At 46.0% G+C, this 18,604-nt stretch overlaps 1 protein-coding gene across 2 annotated transcripts in view; it reads right to left on the bottom strand.

The window, feature by feature from the left end:
- The window catches only part of FBN3 (fibrillin 3), a 117,410-nt gene that overhangs the window by 60,091 nt on the left and 38,715 nt on the right, over positions 1 to 18,604 (bottom strand). For both annotated transcript variants that reach the window (XM_072845814.1, XM_072845815.1), the window contains exons 7-8: positions 8,023 to 8,220; positions 6,525 to 6,650 (exon numbers count right to left, since the gene is read on the bottom strand). In XM_072845814.1, coding sequence (XP_072701915.1) covers positions 6,525 to 6,650; positions 8,023 to 8,220 — 324 coding nt within the window. The remainder of the gene's footprint in view (positions 1 to 6,524; positions 6,651 to 8,022; positions 8,221 to 18,604) is intronic.

Here is an 18,604-nt window from a genome sequence, read left to right as displayed (position 1 = left end):
GCAGAATTCAATGCAAACGTTGATTTTGGATCTGGTCTCCAACTCGCTGGGTTGGAGTTGGCCTGATCATTAAGGCTGAAAACGCTGGAAGCCAAAGGCTACAGAGCTTCAGAAAGAGAGTTGCAGTCTGCAAAGCCCATCCAACACGGGTGCCCACAGACATGTTGAAACCCCAACCTTTCCATCTGCTAGAAAAACAGGACTTGATGGAGAAAACATCTCTGTGTCACGTAGCAGAGGTCATGCCTCATCAGCCCTCTCTCATGCAGCGCACGGGACTCTCAGACCTTCCCTTCCAGAAAGCACAAAGAAACCACAGAGGAGAGTAATGGAACCCTCCAAACCACACCAAATCCATGGAAATGAGCTTTTAATGGATCCAAACAACGAGCTCTTCTGTAGACATTTTGTAAGAAAATTGAAAACACGCTAATAAAATGGCTATCATGTTCCATTCGTCAGGAAAGTGGGCCAGTCTACCCGCTCTGCTCATGGAAAATGCAGGAAAGCTCCCTCCAATTCAGAAATGTGAATGAGATTCAACAGAGCGAAAAACAGAGCCCGGTCTTCATTAGAAAATTTGGAATTTTGTATGGCGGTGACAAAAGACTAGCCTGTAGGGACATAAGTAGCATCTAACATGTCACCCTACAAGTGCTAAAAAGGGGTGACTAAGAAGAGGTGAGATTTGTAATTAAAGGATTTGTTCTCCCTTGGCAGAACCTGTCTCCTGGAGATGCCGAAAACTTCAGGAAGAATCTACCCTGGACAGATTTGAACAGAGCTTGTTGCACAAATCATGCAGTGCCTTTCACGCCCTTGCCTGGTGTTTCTCTGTGTACTTTTTTGGATCTTATATGTTATCATTCTGGAACAATTCTGGATGCGAGACACTTATTCCTTTTGGGGCATTGGAAAGCATCCTGGGTAAAGTACTGGCATTACATACTTCACTGATAACAGAGCTGGCTTAGCATTTTGTTATGCAGTAGAGGAAGGGCTATTAAGAAAAGAAATTATTGGCAGAGAACCACTAAAGTTATGGAAGGAAAAGCTTCATTGTCAGTGATTCCACCCATAAGAACATGCCATGGAATTGTTCCTTTAAGTGTAATTTTTATGGCTGCTTCCAGGATAATTTATAAATGTCACTCTGTGTAACAACCCCCCACTTCCCGACGATTTATTGATAAAGGTCTTTGCAGCAGGAAGATGTGTCTGATTTCGGCTTTGATGTTTCCTTTCTTCATTTTGCACCGTTATTGCCAGGAGTGCTTTCTTGTGTCCTCCTCAAGAATTCCTTTCTTCCAGCAGGGTTAAGAAGTCAGCTGGATATAAGCATGCCCTTCTCTCAGTGCTCACACATTTCTCGTTCCCCTGCAGATCTCAACAGATCCTGCTCTTCTCCAGTTTCCCCATAAGCCAGGCATAGTATCAGTCAAATTAGCCCTAAGCTGGCAACATCTGCCCTCCTTGCCCATCTTTTCATACAAGCACAATATAAATACAATCCTTTGGCACTTGCAAAGCTGGCCTCGTCTCCAGTGCCGGTTAAGAGAGCAGCCTTCCCCTTCCTCACCCTCAATCCACGCGCCCCCCCCACTGCTGTGTTTCGTAGACCGCTTCTATCTTTCAGAAAGTGAGCAGGCAACTCTCTGTGCCAGAAATTTCTCATTCTATGTTGCACAGCCCCAAGTTCAGGAACTCTTGATCCCTCGAGCTCCCTCAGAATACAGTGAACAAAGGCATAAAATAAGCCACTATTTGTGTCACGTTCATTGAGATGAGCTGCAGAAATAACTCTGGAACTGAGCAACCCTGAACTTGGAGGATATTTAGGTTCAAATCCAAGCTCGATGTCGTGTGCATGTTTTCACGTTTTGCAGACAGAAAAAGGACATCGTTTTCCTTCTGGGGCTGACCAAAATTCATCCAGCGTATCCAGCTGCAGCCCCCTTGCATGCTTGGGAGATCAGGGCCTGAACTGGCCTCTCTTATCAGCATAGAAAATCTTGCATAAGAAAAGCATCTTTATTCTTTAGGGATTCAGGGACTGAAAATGGAGCCTCGATTCCAGGTGCCATTTGTGTTAAGAGATAAGTATCACTATGGGAAACGAACAACATTATCTCTGCTCCTGCCTATTCCCACCAATAAACAGCCCAAAGAAGATTAGTGGTACATGCTGCTGCGTTAATGAGGGAGACATCATTAATCAGCAGACACAGTGACACGGGCTCTGACCTTTGGCTCAAACACAATCCCATCTGCTGACTTCACTCCCCAGAAGGAATCTTCTAAGCAAAAAATACAAGCTCCTGGGAACTAGGGAAGAATTTAACATAGATATTTAATCTAGTTTTAATATTTCCTGGATGCTAAGCTTGGATAAGGAATCTGAAAAGAAGAGGAAACCATCTCCTCTTCCTAAAGCAAGATGGTCTCAGTGCAAGCTGAGAAATCCCTCCTTTCACCAGCTATAAAGTTAGCACAAACAGACTCAACAAGGGGACTCCTGCAGCTTTGAGATTTTAGGCTTGGAGCACACCTGGATAAAGAAAATATCCTCTTATGGTTGTGGTCATTGTTATTTCAATTAAAACCCTTGGCTCTGTGAGGAGGTTGCTTGGACTGATACAGGTACTTTAGCAGTACAGACAATTTCAGCAAATCAGGAATCTGGTGCTCTATCAGCTGTACTAAACAGTTCGCTCCTGACGTACCAAAGCATGCGACAAACTTTGAGAGAGGGCCCAGATCTTCCTATGTTTATCAAGTCTTAGCATCAGATGAACCCCTTACGAGATGCTGGTTCTCCATTCCCCTATTCACATAGTTTTAGTGACTCACATGGGGTACATGTCCTAGAGGGGAGCGGTGATAACCCAGACAAAGGTCTTCTCTTCACCTTCCGATCGCCTGGTGGGGACATGCTGGTGATTCACGTCTGGGAAACAAGCCCTCAAAAACAATCTCAACCCTGTCAGTTTAGAGCATCCCTCATGTTTATGTCATTCTCACAGAAGGACCCCTAGGTCAGTAAATCATACCAAAGGAAAGCATCCTCTTTTGGTGGTCTCCTTAGCAATTGAGGTAAGATAAGTGATGGAACAGACACCGTAGATACTGGAGATGTCTCTTTTTATGGCCATCCAGGAAGGAGAGTGAAGGAAGCTGTTTATGGCCACATCATGCTGCTTTTGCCGGCGTTCTGGGAAGTGGGGACCCACGCAGAGGCCCCTCGCATCTGGATGACAGATTCAGACAATGGATTGTTTTTAATCTTGGTATATAGGAGATTCCAGCTAAACTGATTTCATATGTGCTTTGCCTGGTCCCCAGCCAGCATGGGTGAGGCAGACCAAGGCAAGAGCAACTTTGTGTGTCCTGAGGTTGGGCCCATGGTTCTAGTGCAGTTCAGCCTTCGCCCATTGGCCAGCCAAATTGCATGGGACATCACTGGATTTGGGGAACTGGTTCTTCACCTGAGATGCACATAAAAGGGCTCTTGGATTCTATCAGTTCCAAGCCCTTGGATGCCAGAGCACGGCAAGAAACCCTTCTGTTAAAATTTTAGACAGTCTCGTGGCATCCTGCCAAGGAAGATCCACAGACACAGATGTCTTCTCAACATAAAAGAACGTCCATCCCCCACCGAAGGATTAACCTCTGTAGCTGGTGTCTCACTTTGGAAAAGTTTTTCTGAAGGGCTGAACCCAGGTCACACGGCATGCACTGACACAGAGACTACTAGAGTTATACTAGCAAGGAAAAGGTCTGGATTGCAGGAGGGTGGGGGTATGGGAACAGTCACCTGGAAGCAGTGATGCTCCTTTCCCTGAGAACTGACTGTTGGGAGAAACCTCATGGGACAACATATGCTGTCAAACCCACAGTGCCTTGAAGGTGCTTTAATGCTTATATGGTGACTGCTTAAGTTACCATGCTTTTATGGTGGCTGCTTTAAGTGCGCTCTCTGTGTAATAGTTAGCTGCCTACAGTTCTGCCACTGTAAATAACTTTGCCACCTGGAAACAAATTCCAGGTTAAACATCTGGATTCTAGTGCATTCATCATCCCTTGTCTGGGTTACAACAGAGCCTTGGAGAGGAATGAAAGGGAGGTGGAGTTCCTGAAGCCCAGCTAGGTGGGACGCAGTCACACCAGCACAACCAACACGTTTCATCCCTAAAATGCAAACACAGGCCAGCAGGGTTTCATTAGGGTATGTGGGAAAAAGCTTTAACAACCAGGGCAGGAAAAGTTTAATGCTGTTTTCCTTTTCATTTGCCAGATGTTTGGAAAAATACAACAAACATTTATTCCCCTACTTCTGAGAGGTGAAGCCTGCCTGGCAAGGTATGCATCTGGCCCACGAGAACTGCTGCAAAATGCTTGGGGAGAGCGTGTCCTCCCTGTAGAGGTCTGCACACCTCTCAGAGACATGCCAAGCAGTGATAAAGGAGCTGAGAACGGACCTTAAGGAACTGGAGCCAGGCTCTCATGGAGAGGGCTCAGGGTGGTGGCACTGTGAATGTTACTATACTGATTGCACCTAGTCCTTGCCTGTGCTGCACACTTTAGGACAGAAGCGTGTGCCTTAGGGCACGGACCAAGACATTGCCTCTCACTGTCTAGGTGAGTCCTGAATTTAACTAAGGAATACAGTGGACCAACTTGTCCTGAGTCCAAGAGCAAAGAGCAGTTCCAGGAGCTTCTAGAACCTGGCAGAGTTCTGCCTTAGCTACCACAACTGGTCTTAACATTGTTAAATTTTTACGCCCCAAATGAAACTAGTCCTCTGGTCTGAGGATCAGGTATTTGGCCATTTCTAAGCAACTCCGCTAACCACCTGGAAAGTATTTCCCTTGAAAATGGCAGAGGTCTCTGCACCATGTTACCAGACCCTGCTGAGACCGGTCCTTTCTGTTTCCTGCAGTCCTGCCTCCAGACATGGGGATCTGACTGCCGACTCTGCAGATCAGCTTGCCCACATGTTCAGATCAGAGTTGCACCTGCACATCTGGGCAAAGCATCTGGGTCCTCCACTGAAGTGTTTTTAGAAGGTAGTTAATACTTAAACTCCTCCAAGTTCTGTGCTGAAGAAGAGGCAAAGAGGAGTTTCTGCAAAGTTCCCTTCCATCAGGTTGGGAACTTCTCCAGAGAGTTTGAAAGTTGACCGTACTCCCCAGGCTGCCCACAGTGCCAGGCTAGGGCTGCTGCTGAGAAGGGGCAGACTGTGTTCCCCACTGCTCGGCTTCAAGCTACAGTAGCTCTGTAGCTACTGCTAAGGCAGTAACGCTTTAGAGTATCCCTAACTGTAAGCACAAACCACATCATTGTGCCCACATCATTTACTGGATGGTTTGAAGCACTGCATCATTTCCAAGAGAGATGCTGAGGCTGAAGACGTCCCTCTCATTTACAACTCAGTTAAAGGTGAGCAAGGTCCATCCTACAAAGTAACCAGAAAGACAAGGAAAACCAGGCACAGCAGGCAGGCTGTCTGCAGACACCCCTGGACTGGCAGGGAGGTATGCTTCCCCTGTGGGCCTGGAACAGTATCAGGCCACTGGCTCAAAGGAGAGATGCTCACTGGCATGCTGCTGACTGGCATTTCATGTCTCTAATACCAAATTTTCATTCATGCCTGCTTTCTACTCAAGAACAAGGTTCGGGTTCTGGCCAACACGTCAGTTTGGAATAACATCACCAAGTCAGTGAAGCAACACTGCATTTACTTGCTCCATATCCTCATCTCATGGAATCAGATCTTCTGCAGTGCACCGAGAGCCATAATGTTATTTCTGGTTGTCTTATTCCATCACCATCCCAGCTAGTCAGACTCTACCCGCTTTGCCTTCCTTCCAGTTACTCTATTGAACTAGAGGCAAAAAGTTGCAAGCTGCAAAAAGATAAATATCAAGTGGATATAAGGAAAATATTCCTCACCATGACAGTGGTGCAACCCTGGGACAAAAGCCCCAAAAGAAAAGGCTTTCAGTTTTCAAAACTCGATCAAACTGAGCAACATGAGCAACGTGATCTAGCTTTGAAGCCAGCCCTGATCTAAGCAGGAGGCTGAACTAAAGCCCTGACCTAAGCAGGAGGCTGAACTAAAGCCCTCCAGAGGTCCCTTCTGTTCAATGAGTCTGTGTTGCCATTAAAATATCTTTCAGAAAACACCCGCGTGAAATAGAAAACTCTTTCTAGTTTAAGAGAAGATCATGCAAGCTCTATTCCTCATTTCCTTGCCTTGGACTGTAGGAAGCAGATAAACAGATCAGAGATTCATATTGCACTACATTTTCTATCATGCCTCGATGCCTGCAGTACTCCCTCCTACCTGGAAGCTAGGATCAAGGCTGGCATGGGAGCTCTTTCCCATCTCTACTTTGCCAGCCTTGGAGATGCCCTGTGAGCAGACATTCTCAAGTTTTTAAATGCCCTCGTGCTCTCAGAGCGTACCTGGGAACCCGGTGCCCAGCAGTCTGGTGAAGCCGTACAGGAGCCTGCAATCTTACCTTCACATCTGTGGCTGGTCTCACTCTGCTTGTGTCCCGCGGGGCATTTGCACTCATAAGAACCCACTGTGTTGATGCAGTTACCTCCTTGACAGAGGCCAGGAATGGCTTGACATTCATCCACATCTACAGGAAAAAGAACAAAGAAATTAGAAAGTGCAACCATCGCTACAGGTTAATGTTCTATCTCAGCTTGGAGCAGCTTTGCTCCAAGTAGGTGGATTTACATTTCCTAATGCAATTACCCATCAGATTACATTAGAGATAAAGCTATTGCTGGCTTATCTACACAAGCAAGAGGGAGACAAAAGTATAGTAATGTTTTCCAAGGCAAACATCAATGTGTCTACCACCTCGTGGCTCATTCCAGGTTGGCAGCCGAGTTGAGGACGAGAGTTGGTTTGGTGGCATGTCCTCCTGCAGCTTTCAGAGAGCAACATCCGCTGCAGGGCAGAGAGGGGAACCTGTGGACTGTACGCTTTTGCTCTTCGGCCCCATCTCAGGAAGGCTCATCCTGCAGCCATGGTCTCCTCACCTGTGAGGGGACACTGTGCTTTCCAAAGCACCTCAGGAAGGCCTCAGTACTTGCTGCTAGAACCAGCATGCTCATGTGCTGCAGATATTATTTATACTCCTGTTCTGCTTGCACTAACAGTGAGTGACAAATCTATTAAATAGGCCAAGCTCTCCTGAAGGGATTGGTGCCATAAAATGCAGATTACAATAGACAGCAAGAGAGTACTCTTCAGCCTTCCCAATTTTATCCCACAGACACTGGCCAACGTGGGATTTGGACTGTAATTTTGGCTTTTGATTGTGGCAGCTAAAGGCTGAAATTAGTTGCAGATGCAGAAAGGAATTAATGCAACTCTACACGGAGACCCCTGCAACCCATCAGTGGGGAGAAGCAATAGCAGCTCCAGAAAGGCTGCTGATGGGATCTGCTGATGGGAACTCAGTGGACCATTATGTTTTTGGCTGGGCATCCTAGACATTGAATGCAACCTCTAAGCATGCGATGTATATACATTTTAATTGCTTGTGTGATCTCAAAGGAGTTATGGCTTCTGTTTTGAACCAATAATACAATTTACAGAGCACTAGTCACCTGATACAAGTGCTGATCGTGTTCCAGTGCTGGGACAGAAGCTCCAACAGCAATAGCAGCACCACAGAATGACAGGGTATGGAAGGCTGTAACTTAGTTTTAAACCTGGAGAAACACTAGCCTGAACACTACATCTTGTGGGATGGAGGAATGTCACCTGAGAACCACAGCACGGCCAGAATCCTTAAGTGAGCTGAGATGATCTTAGGTGATCCCATGAGACACCCAAGGTCCATGGTAATGCTCTGGGACATACAAGAACAGATTTAGCAAAGTTTACACAGAGAACTGTTCTCTGTATTGGGGCTCCTGGCAGTCATTCATCACTTGCCCTTTCAGTGCACATCAGGATGGATAAGGGAACATCCTTTAGATGTTCACGGTGTTTACCTTGGCAGGCTCCAGTACGAATGTTGGGAATGAAACCTCGGCGGCAGGGGTGAGGTTGGGCAGGGCACATCTCACATGGGTGACCCCAGGCCCGTCCAATGGTGGCACAACACATGGTCTTAGTGCAGACGATCCCACTGAGTTGGCCCTGGCACATCTGGTTATTTACTTGGCTAAAGCAGGGACCAGTACGATAGTCTGAGGGAGAACAATAACATCCACAGGTTAGATCAAGACACAAACGCAAGGTTTTCTGTCTAACACACAGAGTGCCTTTTCCCCTTCCTACCAGCACAGCCATTCAGGTGCAAAGTCAACAAATTCTGGAAAAAAAATATCTGCAATCATGAAAAGAACAAAAATTTAAGACCAAGCTGGAGACCAGTAGTGGAGGTGGTGACCTTCCTTCTGCTGTATCTTTCATATGATCATCTAGAGGTTCTCCAAGCCAGCTCTTCCTGGTGTCCCTCAGGCTCATCCCATGAGCTATACTTACTCTATGCCTTGAATCACTCCCTTTAAGTACTGGCCCTAGAATGAACTCAAAATACGAAGTCAGGCAAAGAGGCAATTTCAGGGCTGCGAGTTCACGTGTTCTGTGGAACTGCTGGGGTCAGCAAAGCAATCAGACTTCATTTTAGTTAGGGGCAAAGGCGCATATGGAGATGACGTGGTACAAGCATCTCGTGGACAGCCTTAGGGCCTGACAGGCCATGTAATGTAAACATACAGGATGATGGAGAGATCTTCCTGCCAGGTTACTTCTACTTGGCTTGCAGAGGAGGAGTCCTAGATCTCACCCGCAAAACACTCTGCGAGAGAATTTCCAAACCTTTCCCCGGGATGTCTACTGTAAATCCCACAAAGGTATTTCTACGCTCTCTGACAGTCTCTGTAAAGGCAACCTCCTGCAGTAATACATGTCATTGTGATTAATTTCTTCAGTTTAACTCTTAAAAGTCCCCTGGCAATTTTAACTAGATCTTTAAAAGCCAGATGCTGCAGAAACAACCAGCCTGTTTCTCATTCCCAACAAGGATCCTCCTATCCCTTAAAACCAAAAAGATTTTGAAGGCCTTGTTTGCACTAAGGAATGTGGTTTTGCCACTGTCTGGGCTCTCGTGACCCTTGATTAGGGATATTAGCACAGCAGGCATTCATCAGGAAACAAAATTCTTAAACAAGAGGTTTTTTTCCTGCTACTGGGAATAGATGATTGCATGCAAGTGTTTGATCTGTGGCTGGAAAAAGGACCTTTAACCATGTTATTGTCAGACCAGAAAATTCCACATTAACTGTCTAAGGAAGTTAGGTGTTGGTCAAATAGCCATTATTTCAGTTAGTCTGGCTGAGATTTGCAAAGTTGCTTATGGAATTTTGATGCTGGAGTGCTCAGTAATTAGTAATTGACTGTGAACCCAAATCCCTGCATCAGTACCCGGATTAGCCCACAGCTGTCTTTGCAGTGAAATATTTGGATTTGACACGTGAAGCAACAAAAAACTTGTGTGGAAAGTGGTTATACCTAAATCATGAGCCATGGGCAGCACTGGCACCCACATCTAAAGACTAATAGTTCTGTTTCCAGAAATGTCTTAGGATAATATAGACACTCAACAAAGCAAAGCTCATTGTCCATACTCCATTTCTTGGCCTGCAAGATCTCAGATATAAGTCTTTCCACACATGATGTTTGCAATCAGCTCCCTTCTTTTTAAATCCTGACACACATGTGCAAAGAATAAAAAGCAAGGCAAGCCATTAAACAGACGGTTTGAGACAGAAAGCTTTCTCCCATAGGGTATGTTTGCACGACAGCCACATTGGCAGAAGCTACGTTTGCATGAAACCACGCCAGAGTGCCTTTATCCTGGGCTGTAGAAGATCATCTGGAAATGCTGGTAATTACTGCAGGCTTTAGACCGACAATGCCTGTGCTGATGGGCCTTCCCCACTCCTGTGCCTTGTGCTGAGTGAAAACTCTGTGAGGTTCCTCTGTGTTATAATTATCCCACCTAGCATCAGGGTAAGCATAAGCTACATGGAAACCACACAACAAATCCTCTTCTATCTCTGGGAAAGAATCAATTAGCACAATAATTGCTTATTTCCAGCTTAATGCTCCCTCTGATTTGTATTTCTTGAGCAGCTGAGAGCACAGTCATACTTGAAAACTCAAAGTATCAAAAGAAGTTTGCTCTGTGGATGTCACTGAGAAGTAAACAGCAAGAGGGATTTGAGGGGGAAAAAAAAGGGCAATGATTTTGAAGTTACGTTGGTATGAAGGCGACGTGATCTCATGAAAATGCCTTTGTTTGGAAATCAGAACAAAAGTATGTACTATGTTTGCAATGGTGAGTTACCAAATAATCATCTTTTTGTTTTTCACCAAAATTTTAACAAGATACCAAAGCACACGGTCCTCATTAATGTCTCCTGCCATGCCAAGTTTAATGCTTTCATTTGTTCTAGTTTATTCCTAGGAAAGAAGTCAACAAAATTTGAGTTGTTTTCTCACCCATTGTCTTTTGTAAAACTGAGAGGCTCTTGCTCAAATTTTCAACCTTGAGGAAAAGGCCAAGGAGAGCTCTTTATAACCACACCAGTGAACAATTTAAATCTTCTCAACATTCATACCCAAAGAACTATGAAAGAAATTGCTTTGTAGTCCTATTTCAATGGAGAAATCAACTCAGTAACAGACAAAAAGGCTTACAGACTGTACGGAAGTATTAGGAGAGGACTAAAGAACAAAAGAGAGAGCATCATCACTAAACTCACAGTTTGCTTCTATCCTGAGGGCTGCCTGCAGTTCTAGCTCCCAACTCAGAAAGCAGCTAGCAGAATCGGGAAAGGATCAGAAAAGGGCAACAAGGCTGATCAAAGGTGTGGAAGGGCTTATGGAACAGCAGGAACAGCTGCACTGGTTAGCAGTCCTCAGTCTGAAAAAGAAACACCTGGAGGAAGACCTGATAGCAGGGTACAAAATCATGAGTGGCCTAAGGAGGAACAGGCTTGCAGAGCCAGAACAGGAGGCATCGTAAAAGGACAAGAACTGATGCTGGTTCCAGATAAATTGAGGAAAGTGGTTCTTCAGGCAACACATGAGTTAAGGGGAATTCTAACAGAGGATGTTGTGAATTGTTAAAGACTGTGAGCTACAGGTGCCTGGAGCCCAGGAATGTCTTACAGAGGACAATCATCATATAGGATTGCCCTGCTCCTACGCTGTTCCCCCAATATTAGCTTATGGCCACTGCCAGAGCTTTGAGCACAAACTCGTCTCGGCCGAGGGCCCTCAATCCATCCTCGTACCAGCTCGTAAGCCATCCGGGTAGTTAAATTTTAGAGTTTGTTTTGGTTCAGTATTGTGCTGCAGCATCATTGCAGGTGGAGCCTCTGTGTTCGATAACTGTGGTCAGGTGGGCTGCAGCTCTGTTTGAACGTGGCAGTGCCTATGTGCTTACAGTGAAATATCATACATTTTATGAGCTATTCTGAAGCCTTGTTAACCCTAGGACAATGCAGAAACATCTAATAAAGAGGGCTTGCTTTCCCCCTTTCCTAGTCAAAAGGAGCGTGGAGAAGAACACGTGGCCGATGGCGTTGTGGTGTGTACCTACGAAGGGCTCTGACTTAGAAAGTCAGATCACATAAATGTATAACCCCAAATGGATGCACGGCAGCGCTGTACAGAGAGGAAAGGGGTAAACTTGCACCTCCCACATCATCTCGCTGAGGCATGGCTGAATGCACGGCAGCAAGAATTCCTTGAGATTGATAATGAAAGCACAACTGTAAGGAGAACACCCCCTTTTAAACAAATAATTGACAAAAATAGATTTTCTTATGTAGATGACTTCTTTGGAGGGAATGAAGCCAAGGAAATTGCAGTCTGGAGTCCAGAAAACCTGGCTGCATTCCAGCTCCCATCTGTTGCTAATTTTAATGGTCAAATTATTAAATTTTTAATGAGGCACCAATCAAATTTTATTAAGGAAATATGCACGCTTAGGAGATGTCTAAAGCCCTTTTACAGTCTATGTACGGGATCCCATCTTCCAGGAACCCTGTTGCAGGTAGTTGTCCTTCAGAAGTTTGGTCTTTGCTGGTACGTTTCTTAGAAAAACAGAGACGAGGTAGCTTCCTCGCTGAAAGCTGAGATTTCTTCCTGTTTCCTCTTTCAAGCTCACTCAGCCTTACAGTAACAGTGTCCACTGGTAGGATATGGATGAGTTCCACCTTTCCATCTGCAGGTAAAGTTGTCATTAAAGAGATTGCAAGAAATACTGGATCAGGCTTTATTTTGGAAATCAGTCAGAATCTTTTCACCTCTACAGAAGAGACTTTTAACACAGCAACGCTATGCATATCTGGGCCTTTACCAAGCACTTGTAGCTGCAAAAAACAACATGCCAGCTCGCTGCCTGACTTAACCTCTCCAAATACAGTTTTGCAAACAGTAAACACACAGCATAGAACAGGCATCAGCTTCTCTCCCTGCATCTGTCATCAGCCTCATCCATGCACTGATCTCATTTTTCTTTCTTGCCCTATTAATTTCAAAGTAGACCGTGCTCAGCACGTTCAGTCTGTAGATTTCTTATCGCCGCAGAGTTAGATTAGGTTACTATTCATGCCTACTTGTCCTGAGCAGCTAGCAAGGAGAGCGAGCGCTCAAATTGCAAAAGGCACCATGGAATCAGAGTTGAAGCGTCGATGTGTTTGCATTAACCACAAGAAATCTGACTCCTTGCTATGCTCTTTGTTTTCAAACCCTCGCCACCCCCACCCCACCGAGGCAGTGTGGCTTTGAAGCACCACCGAGCCTGGACTAGGGACTTTTGCAGATGCTGCAGAGTCAGGCTGGGGCTATGGTGAGAGTTATCTACCCAATCCTGCAGCCAACGCAGACCCCAGATGTGCTCAGAAGAGGAAGCGTAACAGGAATAGACCTCATTCCCAGTTTCCATGTTTGGCTGGTTGTCATGGAGATCATGAGGAACCCCTATAGCTAACGAATGGTCATTCCTGACAATTCCAAGCCGCAAACCCTTGGGGAGTTAATGGGTGGGATCTATGCCATTACACATGCTCTTACACTGAGCCACGCTATTCCACTTGCAAACAGCTTCCTGAAAATATCCCTGTAGACATTTTTAACTTTCCTAATTACTGCGTCTAGCGTGTAAGTGGAGGAACGATTCACGGTTGCTGTGGACATCTGCCTTCACCCACGTGCTGCATGGAGTCCTGCTGGGAAGGCTGCGACATTAAAGTGCAGTAAGTGGGTTCAATTACTTCTGGTTCAGCCGAGCCAGCACACAAAACCCTCGTAGTTTCCCCATTTCCAGCATTTGGGGTGCTGTGCTGACCAGGGATGCTGCCCTGGCTTTGCCTACCCTCCTTAACCCAAGTTCACCTTGCCAGAACCTGTCTCACCTCCTACAAGAGGTAATAAAGAACGACACGCTACTCTTTGCCAACCATGGCTATAATTTATGCCAGAAATGCAGCTTGGTCTTGTTAAAAAAGAATAATCAGTTTCAGACTATTTAAAAATTACCACACTGAGGCTATCAAACATTTATGTAGAACACTTGGAAGGCACCTTCTCTATTGCTCAGTTTCCCCAGTGCTAAATGAAAACAATGGAAATCTTTTGTAGGGAATGTTTCCCTGGGATATACAGCATAACGCAATGCCATTGTTTTGCATGGAAATGTTAATTTCTGCAGCTCAGACTGATTTCTTTGAAGGACATCTCAAACTGAACACCTTCATAAACAAGGGCATTTTTCAAATGTTTTGTAACACCTGAATTGAAACAGTATCTGAACCTGAAATATTTACAGCTTTATTTCCTATCCAATTTAAATGACTGCTTTGCTGTGGGGGGGGGAAAAAAGACATTTAAAATTAACATTTTACTCCCTTTTAACTGGTTCTTACAGTCCCTTTGGGAAAAGTGCTAGTTTTTGACAAAGAACTTCTGAAGTGAAGCATTTTGTTTGAAAATTTTCACAAGAAAAAGGATAGCTTCCTCCACTTCTATAACATCCATCTACCCAGCGGGGTGTCACCGAGTAAATTAATGCTTGCAATGGGAATTCAGATGCCTGGGTAAAGATGCAAAAGCAGGAACAATCGCACTACTTTCATTGTTATTTAAAACAGCCCTAGAAACACGAATATGCCTGACTCCAGCCGTGTAAGCAGATCTGCAGAGTCCAGGCTAAAAGGAAGGTGAAGGGACTGAAGAGGTCTCCTCCTCCACACTCTCACCCCGTCTTTCAGCCTGTCCTTTCTCTGGCACCATTTGGCTGGAATCCCCTCCTGAGACAGGCCATGGGCTGGGTGAATTCCTTCTTTACAAAATAAATAAATAGAGCAGCAAGGAAGAAGAGCTTTTTCTTTGCTACAAATCAAATTCCTTCTCATAATAAACAATGCTTTCGCTGAAGGCTTTTTCTTAAAACAGTAAGGACAAACGTTGCCTGTAAGTAATCCCCAGGGAGCTACAGACCTCGCTGGGATGAAGTCACTCCAACACATGCCCCAGGCTTTGGCAGGCTTCCACGCTGCTTTCTAAAAGCTCCAGCAACTGCGTACAGGAGAGCAAGGAGAGCGGCTATCAAGCCCCATATCTATTTTTCTATTTTCAATGAATGATTTCCATCAGCAGGAGGCTTGGTCCCCCAGGCCACGGGAGTACAGCCTTGCAATTCTTTCTGTCTGTAACCTTCTGGGCTTTTGGAGCAAGACAAACAGGCAGCTCTGGGAGTGAGCGAGAGCCCATGCAACCAAGGCAAGGCACTAATCTGGCAGATCCCTCTGCAAACTTCTACCCAAAAAGATTCCCACACAAACTCTGGCTGCTTGTGATGGGAGTGTTCCCCAGAGAGCCCACGGAGAAGGCTGGCTGTGCCCTCTGGGACCTGCCGGGAGAGCTGATAACTTACAAATTAAATGCTTAATGCAGCAATTCATGCCCAGCTCATAGAGAGACCGTGAACGTATGGGACAGCACACAGGGGAACAGCATCCAAAAGCCACCAGCCAAACAACCGACTGAAAGGAGCCAACCCAAAATCCTGCGATTATTTCTGTTGCACTAAATGTGAATGCGGAGATTTTACGACATTGATCGCAGGTCTCGGCACACAACGCAACTCTAAATATCTGCTAAGCCTCTCGGGCTGTGTCGATACGTGACAGCTTTGGTGGGAAGGGGGATGGTGGATGCAGGGAGAACAGCAGTGAGGGTCTCCGTAAAGGGCTCCTTTCTCATGGAATACTTTCTCCACCTAGTCATTTCCTTACCTCATACAAACACAGCCGCATTCCTGATGTTTAACTGTTTGGACTTTTGCAGAAAAGAAAAAGCTGGCTGGGGCAGTTTATAAGGCCAGACATTCCAAGTGCTGAAAAAACATATTCAAAGGAAATAGTAAAGGGAGAACTTTTTTAAGTTTTCCTGTCCTATTTTTACAGTTTCCTGTCAAAGTCTTAGCCTGATGAAACCTGAGATAGAGCTCCATGCAGAACCCGCCTCCAAGGGCTCTCCACTGCAGCAGCATCTGAGGCACAAAGCACGCATGGGGCAACATGGGGCCAGTAGTTCCAGCACTTGTAGAAATGTCTGGATGGTTGGAGCAGGGGGCTGGCACTGCCACGCCGTGTCCTCCGTCCTGGAAGAGATCACGGGGTCAGAACACTGGGGGCTGTTGAATCGGTGCCTGGTCAGTTAGTGCAGAGATGGAGGTGCAGGAATGGAGGTGCTGGGGGTGGCAGTGGGGTTTGAGAGCTCCAGACTCTTCCCCACACGCACACTTGCCCCAGGTGGAAGCCTTGCACCTCTTAGACTCCTTTGGCAGAGATCATGGCTATGGGCAGGCGCCTGGATATCAGGGGCAAGAGTAAATGGAGACGGTGGCTGGGCTGGGCTGAGCTGTGACTGAATTTGGGGGATTCCTCCTGGCCAGCTGGTTGTGTGCTCCCGATAGGACTGAGTAAGGGAAGGAGAAATTTGTGTCTGCCAGGTGGGAAGCATTTTTGGGCAGAGGGTTTGTGAACTTTGCCTACCTTCCTTCTGGGACAATGAGCTGGGAGGAAGTGATGGCAAGGACACGACTGAGCAAGGACTTCCAAACAATGTGGATGGTTTTTCAGGTCTTGCCTGGTTGTATTAATGCTGCTGTGCATGAGGTGCAGTCATCTGTCCGTTGCTGCATTCAATAAAGGTTTTGTATTTCATAAGTGGCAATGCAATGCTTGTGCTAGGGAGGGCAAGGTTGGAAGCCCCTTTGGAAGAGGCTTATCCACAGCTAAAGTATCTTGAAATAGAAGGAAGAAGTCTCAGAAATGACCAAGCGGACACAAATAGCATGTTATTAGATTCTTCTCGGACTGAATTAATGGAAGTGGAAACATTGCGCTCTTCTTAGCATCTTCTTATCCCAGTACACTCTAGCAGGCTTTGTCTTTGCATTCAATGGGAAGCGTTCCAGTTCCCTGCCGCAAATGGGGTATGTGGACCCTGCTTGGCTGGACCAGGCCTGGAGCTGCTGTCCCACCATGAGCTGAGTGCCCGTTCACAGAACTGCCAAAGGGCCTTGAGTAGATGTGAACCAAACGATGCCTCTCCTGCGTTCCTCCTCATCCATCTTCATGGGTTTGCAGAGAAGAGAGTTGATGCACAGCTTTGTGATATCAGTGCACCGGGACTGCAGACGTTCATGTGTCTACCTCCAAACATGCTCCACTGAGCCTGTGACTGTGATGTGATGTCGCATTGCACTCCTCACAGTCCGATGGCAGAGGGCTGCTTACAGCCCTTGCAGAGAGAATCTCCAGATTTGGGTGAAATGTGAAACCAGGCATTTATCTTCATGCCACTTTCCTCCCACAAGGATCAGCAGGTTCAACAACACCAGGACATTCTTACTCATGGACACCCCTCTCCACAGTGAGAATGAGAGAGAGAAAGCCACATGTCACTGCATCCAAGAGCGATGCTCAGAAGATAAGACAGTCGCCTTCCTGCCCAGCCCAGAGCAGGCAATGAGGTGCTAGCTGCAGAGACAAGAAGGTCCCAACTCATGCTGGTCCAGCCTTCTCGGCTCACTCAGCTACAGCTGACTCAAATGCTCCTGTGTTTCTTAGTGGCGATGCAAATGGCTTGCCTATGGACAAGGTCAACTCATGCATCTCTTTGCAAAGACCCTCTTTGCTAGTACTTGTACCTTTGCCAAATTTTACCTATTCAGGCTGAAACAGGTTTGTACCCAGGCTAAGCAGTTTTGGAAAATTCCAGCCAAAACATTTCTGTCAGATTTCAAGATAAATCTTGGGAAAGCTGTTTCTGTGAAGGTCTCTGGAGGAAATTAATTCTGATTCCAGAGGCTGGTTCCCATTGTGCACAGTGAACTGGCCTCTGAGCCACATGCTGAACACCAAGCAGCAAACAAAGTATTAAGTAGCTGTGCTTTGGGAGTGCTGCCCACCCTCTGGCAGGGGGAAACGTAGTATGTGATTGTCTCATTAAAGATTGTACCATAAAGTCCATGGGCATGCAGGAAAATTATATGTGCAGGATGTGTCTACATCCCACCAGTACTCCCAGCAGACTAGGACTGGCTTTCTGCAGACATCAGAGGGAAATGTGGTTTCACAGAACTATAATTATTTTATCAAGTAAACCTGTCTGCAGGAGGAAAACGGCAACCTACAATTGAGTACAGAGTTGAACTCCACTCATGGTGAAGTTTCTGCCAGACCTTTCTGCATAAATGCAAGTCACAGCAATAGATGGCAGAGCAATTTCTACTCCTTGGACTACAGCTGATTATCAAAATGCTCTTTCTACCACAATGTAGAGAAATGGGAGCTTATGCCTCACCTTTGGAGGCACGCTGAGGAGAAGGAACTCTATTGCATATCTCAGCTACGAGTTCTGCTTTATGTCTTAACATCTGGATTAGCAGAGCACTAGGAAAAATCAGCTGAACGCCTGGTTTCTAACGAGGATGAGAAATCTTTTTGTAAACACAGTCTTTTATTAAAAAGCTCATCTGAGGGGGAAAAAAAATCTTAACCACTGCCAATAGCGTTCCTCTATAAGATTTTTGGTTGAAGTAATTTCAGGCTTAATCTGGAATTGATGGGAAGAAGGGCTTGCCGAGTGTCGGGCAAACTCGTATCTCAGCTGCGTACTATACTCACCCCACCCAGACAGCTTTGAGCGAGCATGACCAAAAGGAGCCACCCTAGCCAGTGCTTTCCCTTGTCTTTCTCCTACCCCAGAAAACTGAAACCCAATAAAAGAATAAGAGTTCATGACACCCTGGAACAGCCTTGCAGCTCAGGGGATGCATGTGGAGGCCCAGGCAAAGCAAATTTCAGTTTGGTCTCAGGAGCCACATCCCGGTCCATGTTTCCGGGATGTCTCCATTCCTCTGGGATTGTTGCTGTGTGTTGCTCTTCTTTCAGGAGAGCAGCTGGACCGGGGCTCAGTTTCACTACGTGCATGGACCTCACGCACAGCCAGAGGTTGTACGGAGGAGATATTTTTGCCAACCTG

This window comes from Ciconia boyciana, chromosome 24 (assembly GCF_034638445.1).
Source record: "Ciconia boyciana chromosome 24, ASM3463844v1, whole genome shotgun sequence".
Taxonomy (NCBI): Eukaryota; Metazoa; Chordata; class Aves; order Ciconiiformes; family Ciconiidae; genus Ciconia; species Ciconia boyciana.
This window is presented reverse-complemented; position numbering and strand designations above follow the sequence as displayed.